This window comes from Procambarus clarkii, chromosome 93 (assembly GCF_040958095.1).
Source record: "Procambarus clarkii isolate CNS0578487 chromosome 93, FALCON_Pclarkii_2.0, whole genome shotgun sequence".
Taxonomy (NCBI): domain Eukaryota; kingdom Metazoa; phylum Arthropoda; class Malacostraca; order Decapoda; family Cambaridae; genus Procambarus; species Procambarus clarkii.
Window position 1 is genome coordinate 1,287,137 of NC_091242.1, and position 7,500 is coordinate 1,294,636.

At 46.4% G+C, this 7,500-nt stretch overlaps 1 protein-coding gene and 1 long non-coding RNA gene across 14 annotated transcripts in view; one reads left to right on the top strand and one right to left on the bottom strand.

The window, feature by feature from the left end:
- Nucleotides 1–7,500, bottom strand: part of LOC123746870 (adenosylhomocysteinase-like 1) — a 306,477-nt gene that overhangs the window by 126,180 nt on the left and 172,797 nt on the right. For all 11 annotated transcript variants that reach the window (XM_069319587.1, XM_069319582.1, XM_069319579.1 and 8 more), the window contains one exon: nt 2,408–2,498. In XM_069319587.1, the coding sequence (XP_069175688.1) occupies nt 2,408–2,498 (91 nt within the window). The remainder of the gene's footprint in view (nt 1–2,407; nt 2,499–7,500) is intronic.
- The window catches only part of LOC138359858 (uncharacterized), a 118,204-nt gene that overhangs the window by 21,611 nt on the left and 89,093 nt on the right, over nt 1–7,500 (top strand). The window lies entirely within an intron of this gene.

Consider the following 7,500-nt stretch of genomic DNA (forward strand, 5'->3'; position numbering starts at 1 on the left):
AGAGAGAGAGAGAGAGAGAGAGAGAGAGAGAGAGAGAGAGAGAGAGAGAGAGAGAGAGAGGCATTTGCATGCCAATGATCGACATGACAACTATATGCATTACATATATATATACTATACATATTACTATGCGTATCAGTGACCCACATGACAGTAAAATGAATGACACATTGACCTGCAACAACCCTGTGGTCCACATGACAGCAACATAAACCACACATACACACACATAAGCAACATATGACACCTGCATGCAAAACACACAAATACGAACAAGGTGTCAAGAAGCACCACAGCAAAACACTCAGCATGCACTTAAGCAGCTCACAAAGCCTCGACACTTTGAGTGTCTTGACTCTGACATGCTCAAAAGATTCGAGACATTGTGAACATGGCCCCCCCACAGGAACCTGTATGCCTAATGTCGGCTCACAAAGACTCAGAACCTCTATAGCAACTCGGGGTATTGAACTATGAGCATATCAGACTCACAAGAGCAAGCAAAGTTTCACAAAGATTCAAAAACTTCATACTCAAAAAAAGTTCAGGATCTTAAAAGTATAAAGCATAAAAGACTCACAAAGGCTGAGAACTTTGTGAGCTTCTTCAGGCTCACAAATCAACGACTCACTACAAAGAGAACCTCTACAGCAAATGAGGATGAAAACTCAGCCAAACTTACAATCTGAAAAATAAAGAGAAGATATCACACAATCAATAAATCTCTTCCACTCAAACAAGCAATCATAACTAAGCTCTATTTTAGGGGCTATCCTGAGGACTTTAACTCTAACCAATCAGTCCAAAGTGAACTAATTTATACACACTTTTTTAAACAAATCCTCTATCTTAAATTCTAAGTAATAACTATATAGCCTATTACTAATAAAACATACGCTATAGGAAAGTACACGGACTTTAGGACAAGTATGAAACGACAATTATCATAAAAAAATAATAATTACCAGAATTATTACAGTCATCCAGCTTAGCTTAAGAGTGATAATCAGCTTTTCTATACAACGTCATAATTTAGCTGTGAACCAGATATAGTCATAACTCAATTGAATTAAAAAGAAATAGATAACCAATGTGCATGAAGAATGAACACACACACACACACACACACACACACACACACACACACACACACACACACACACACACACACACACATACACACACACACACACACGAGAGACCCTCATTAAAACTCCCAAACAAAAGAGATCATAACGAGAAACCACCAATACCAATTTTCCCTGCCACCTACTTTCTCCCCCACGTCCTTCAAAACTTCATTCCCTCCCCCCCCCCTACCTCCCTCCCCCCCCCTCCCTTCCCTCTTTACCCCCCCCCTCCCTTCCTCCCCCCCTCCCCTCCCTCCCTCCCTCTCTCAAAACTGCAGTAACAATTTCCTTCTATTAATACTACATGATGAGACCAGCCAACACAGGTGAGACACACCTGCGAAGCACCAGGCTCCTGGTCACCAGGATGCTCCAGGTGTTCCGGACGGCGTGATGCACGTACGTGCGGGGGCGTGATGCACGCTCGTGCGGGGGGGCATAGCAAACATGTGTGTGTGGGGGGGGGGGGGGGGAGTGACATGTGAAAAAGAGGGGGAGTGGAAGAATGTCTTACGTGTGTGTGGGGGTGTGGGGGTGGAGGGGGGTTACAGGTGTTGCAGGGAACAATCATCAACAATCATCATGACAGGTGTAAGGAACAATCATCAAAACAGGTGAAGGGAAAAAAACAAAACAGGTGGTGTAGGTTACAATCAGCAGGACAGGTAGTCCAGTTAACAATCAGCAGGACAGGTAGTCCAGTTAACAATCAACAAGACAGATAGTCCAGGTCTACAATCAACAGAACAGGTAGTCCAGTTCTACAATCAACAGAACAGGTAGTCCAGTTTACAATCAACAGAACAGGTAGTCCAGTTCTACAATCAACAGAACAGGTAGTCCAGTTAACAATCAAGAGAACAGGTAGTCCAGTTCTACAATCAACAGAACAGGTAGTCCAGTTAACAATCAACTGAACAGGTAGTCCAGTTAACAATCAACAGAACAGGTAGTCCAGTTAACAATCAACAGAACAGGTAGTCCAGTTCTACAATCAACAGAACAGGTAGTCCAGTTAACAATCAACAGAACAGGTAGTCCAGTTAACAATCAACAGAACAGGTAGTCCAGTTAACAATCAACAGAACAGGTAGTCCAGTTAGCAATCAGCAGAACAGGTAGTCCAGTTAACAATCAACAGAACAGGTAGTCCAGTTAACAATCAACAGAACAGGTAGTCCAGTTTACAATCAACAAGACAGGTAGCCCAGTTTACAATCAACAGGGCAGGTAGTCCAGGTTTACAATCAACAGGGCAGGTGGAGGGGGATACTCACAGGTAGAGTAGGAGTCGGTGGAGGACTGAGAGAGGGAGCGACTTCGATACCTCCTTCGTGATTTGCCTCCACCAGGGCCGGCCAGTTCACCCTGAAAAAGGAGAAAACCAGTCATCATCACAACTCATCACCATCATCATCACAACTCATCACCATCATGCACAACAAGATGCTAAAAAAAAAGAGATAAAATACATTAAAATTCACATAAATGGCAACAAATAAATAATATATATTCTCCAAGATATAATATATATAATGCTATATTCTTCAAGATATAATATATAATGCTATATTCTCCAAGAGAGTAATCTTATACACTCTTGAATATAGGTACTAGAGCTCATTCTCCATATTGGGGTCCACACTCCTGGAGTGGACCCCACCCTCCAGGAGTGGACCCCACCCTCCAGGAGTGGACCCCACCCTCCTGGAGTGCACCCCACCCTCCTGGAGTGGACCCCACCCTCCAGGAGTGGACCCCACCCTCCTGGAGTGGACCCCACACTCCTGGAGTGGACCCCACACTCCTGGAGTGGACCCCACACTCCTGGAGTGGACCCCACACTCCTGGAGTGGACCCCACCCTCCTGGAGTGGACCCCACCCTCCTGGAGTGGACCCTACCTTCCAGGAGTGGACCCCCACCCTCCTGGAGTGGACCCCACCCTCCTGGAATGGACCCCACCCTCCTGGTTGATGGGGTTCTAGGAGTTCTTCTACTCCCCAAGCCCGGCCCGAGGCCAGGCTTGACTTAAAGCGTCAGTCTGGCTTCATGCAGGTCGGCGTTCAATCCCCGACAGTCCGAGTAGTTGGGTACCATTCATTTCCCACCAGTTCCTTCAACCTCCCTTCGTGCCCAATCTCACGTAGCTCCCTCCAAGTCTCCTTGCAAGCTTCTGCACCTTTTCGATTGCACACATATGCGGGGACATCTTTAGTGAAGGGGAGGAGGACTGTAGGAAAAGGAGGAGAGAATGGAAAGAAAGGAAGGAAGAGGGGGGAAATGGAAAGGATGGAACGGGGGAAAGCGGGCGACTGGGTACACCCACACACCAATCACCAACGAATGCAAATTGTCGAGATCAATACGACGCGGCCATTGCAACATCCATCGTGCTGTAGTGATAATTAAACCCACATATTTTATATATTAGATAAATCTATACTATACGAGAGACACAGACGATGAGTGGCAATAACGGGGCTGAAGATATGATGGCCAAACCACTCATCAGAGTGATGAGACGACGACCATTGGGTCCGTCCTGAATCATCATTGGTCTATTTCTCCTCGTTGACTTCCTTGTAGTCAGTTGACTTCCTTGTAGTCAGTTGACTTCCTTGTAGTCAGTTGACTTCCTTGTAGTCAGTTGACTTCCTTGTAGTCAGTTGATTTCCTTGTAGTCAGTTGACTTCCTTGTAGTCAGTTGACTTCCTTGTAGTCAGTTGACTTCCTTGTAGTCAGTTGACTTCCTTGTAGTCAGTTGACTTCCTTGTAGTCAGTTGACTTCCTTGTAGTCAGTTGACTTCCTTGTAGTCAGTTGACTTCCTTGTAGTCACCTGACTTCCTTGTAGTCACCTGACTTCCTTGTAGTCAGTTGACTTCCTTGTAGTCACCTGACTTCCTTGTAGTCACCTGACTTCCTTGTAGTCAGTTGACTTCCTTGTAGTCAGTTGACTTCCTTGTAGTCAGTTGACTTCCTTGTAGTCAGTTGACTTCCTTGTAGTCAGTTGACTTCCTTGTAGTCAGTTGACTTCCTTGTAGTCAGTTGACTTCCTTGTAGTCAGCTGACTTCCTTCTTGGGCTGGTGTGGAGAGCTGCAGGTGTTTCTTGATTTGTTTTCTTCGCCTACACCCTGCAACACCTCCTCCTCTTTCCCAACACGGCAAACACAAACTTTCACACAAACACCAACGTAACACAAACAAACAAACATAAGCACGCCGCCTTTCGACTTTCGTTTACAGATTAAATTCTCTTTTAGATTATAATTTTTGCCTGAACTCCATTAGTCAACTTTATTTCTTTCCTGAGTTGCAATTTAACTCCGAACATCCTTTTATTTCCCTCAGACACTTTTGTGTTGGCTTTTGTAAGGATCTGTGTTGCGTGTTGTGTACCAGAGCTTGTTCTACAGCGTGCCTTATGGCACTGTCTTGTCCCTCAGTTTCTGAATGATGCCCAGGATCTCAGGCCGTCTTGCCGGAAGGTCTTCCGCCTCCCCTACCGGCCTGCCCTGTCAGTCTGGCCTGTCAGTCTGCCCTGTCAGTCTAGCCTGTCAGTCTAGCCTGTCAGTCTGGCCTGTCAGTCTGGCCTGTCAGTCTGCCCTGTCAGTCTGGCCTGTCAGTCTGCCCTGTCAGTCTGTCCTGTCAGTCTAGCCTGTCAATCTAGCCTGTCAGTCTGCCCTGTCAGTCTGGCCTGTCAGTCTAGTCTGTCAGTCTGTCCTGTCAGTCTGGCCTGTCAGTCTGGCCTGTCAGTCTGGCCTGTCAGTCTGCCCTGTCAGTCTGTCCTGTCAGTCTGGCCTGTCAGTCTGTCCTGTCAGTCTGCCCTGTCAGTCTGCCCTGTCAGTCTGTCCTGTCAGTCTAGCCTGTCAGTCTGCCCTGTCAGTCTGGCCTGTCAGTCTGGCCTGTCAGTCTGTCCTGTCAGTCTAGCCTGTCAATCTAGCCTGTCAGTCTGCCCTGTCAGTCTGCCCTGTCAGTCTGGCCTGTCAGTCTGTCCTGTCAGTCTGCCCTGTCAGTCTGGCCTGTCAGTCTGGCCTGTCAGTCTGGCCTGTCAGTCTGCCGTAGCAGCTTGCCTCATCGGAATGTTAACAGATAAAAGATAAACACAGGGAAGGATAAAGGAACATAGAGACAGACATATTTATCTTCCGCTTTACTAAACCAAGATTAGTTGAACCGCTTAACTTTGTAGAAACTGGCGAAGACTTCACTTTGAAGCTCCCTTAACACGGTAAGAAAAATATTGTGTAAATTTATTACACTCGTAAAGTAAATATATATATGAGAGAGAGAGAGAGAGAGAGAGAGAGAGAGAGAGAGAGAGAGAGAGAGAGAGAGAGAGAGAGAGAGAGAGAGAGAGAGAGAGAGAGAGAGAGAGAGAGAGAGGGAGAGAGAGAAAGAGGGAGAGAGAGAAAGAGGGAGAGAGAGAAAGAGGGAGAGAGAGAAAGAGGGAGAGAGAGAAAGAGGGAGAGAGAGAAAGAGGGAGAGAGAGAAGGAGGGAGAGAGAGAAGGAGGGAGAGAGAGAAAGAGGGGGGGAGAGAGAGAGAGAGAGAGAGAGAGAGAGAGAGAGAGAGAGAGAGAGAGAGAGAGAGAGAGAGAGAGAGAGAGAGAGAGAGAGAGAGAGAGAGAGAGGGAGAGAGAGAAAGAGGGAGAGAGAGAAAGAGGGAGAGAGAGAAAGAGGGAGAGAGAGAGAGAGAGAGAGAGAGAGAGAGAGAGAGAGAGAGAGAGAGAGAGAGAGAGAGAGAGAGAGAGAGAGAGAGAGAGAGAGAGAGAGAGAGAGAGAGAGAGAGAGAGAGAGAGAGAGAGAGAGAGAGAGAGAGAGAGAGAGAGAGAGAGAGAGAGAGAGAGAGAGAGAGAGAGAGAGAGAGAGAGAGAGAGAGAGAGAGAAAGAGAAAGAGAAAGAGAGAGAGAGAGAGAGAGAGAGAGAGGGAGAGGGAGAGAGAGAAAGAGGGGGAGAGAGAAAGAGGGAGAGAGAGAAAGAGGGAGAGAGAGAAAGAGGGAGAGAGAGAAAGAGGGAGAGAGAGAAAGAGGGAGAGAGAGAAAGAGGGAGAGAGAGAAAGAGGGAGAGAGAGAAAGAGGGAGAGAGAGAGAGAGAGAGAGAGAGAGAGAGAGAGAGAGAGAGAGAGAGAGAGAGAGAGAGAGAGAGAGAGAGACAGAGAGAGACAGAGAGAGACAGAGAGAGACAGAGAGAGACAGAGAGAGACAGAGAGAGACAGAGAGAGACGAGAGAGAGAGAGAGAGAGAGAGAGAGAGAGAGAGAGAGAGAGAGAGAGAGAGAGAGAGAGAGAGAGAGAGAGAGAGACAGAGAGAGACAGAGAGAGACAGAGAGAGACAGAGAGAGAGAGAGAGAGAGAGAGAGAGAGAGAGAGAGAGAGAGAGAGAGAGAGAGAGAGAGAGAGAGAGAGAGAGAGAGAGAGAGAGAGAGAGAACAAACATCATAGTCCCCCGTTGAATGTTAGCTCCCGTCTTCTGTCTTACACGTAAACCCATCAACACTTCAACCCCTAACTCGCATAACTCTGGTACCGCATGTAAGAGTAACTAAGTTGGGATTCACACGCCTACAACTCTGTTATCTAGACTCCTAGACCCTGTCGACCAGACTAGGCCTGGTCGACGACCGGGCCGCAGGGTCGCTAAGTCCCGAAAACACCTCGAAGTTAACTAACGTCAACCACAAGCCGTAGAGATCCAGATACTCTAATACAGATACTATAGCTATTTGTTACACAAAATCTACGCCCTTACAACCAAGGGATCCCAGTTCCATCCCCAGGCGGTGACAGAAACGGCTGGGCACGAATCCTTTCACCTGATGCCTCTCTTCACCTAGCAGTAAACAAGGCTCTGGGAGTTAGACAACTGTGGTGGGTGGCATACCAGGGAAGGTCGGTAAATGGCCTAGAGGGCCAATTAAATCTAATAGGCTTCCTCCCCGCCAAACACACACCGAAACTACGACGTTGGTACAACGTTCGAACAAGTTTTAACACCTAACCAATTATAACAACCAATATAGCAAGTTGTAACAACGTTCTAATACGTCATAAACACGTTAAGCCAAGATGTAACAACTTTATTACAAGTTGTAACAAGCGGAAAATTGAGACAGTTTCGGTTTGTGTTTCCAGGGCTGTCCCCTGCAACCCGTTCTCGCACTTTCTTAGTCTATATTGACTTATTAAATAAGTGCATATGTGACACACTAATTTATTGTGAATATGTTAGTTTACTTTGAAAAGCTTCATAGAAAACACTGACCTTACTTAATTACGAAGCATCTTATTGCTTCGTAATTACAATTATTACTTAACCTATACCTATAATTCGTTAAGTAATAATTGTAATTACGAAGCAATAAGATGCTTA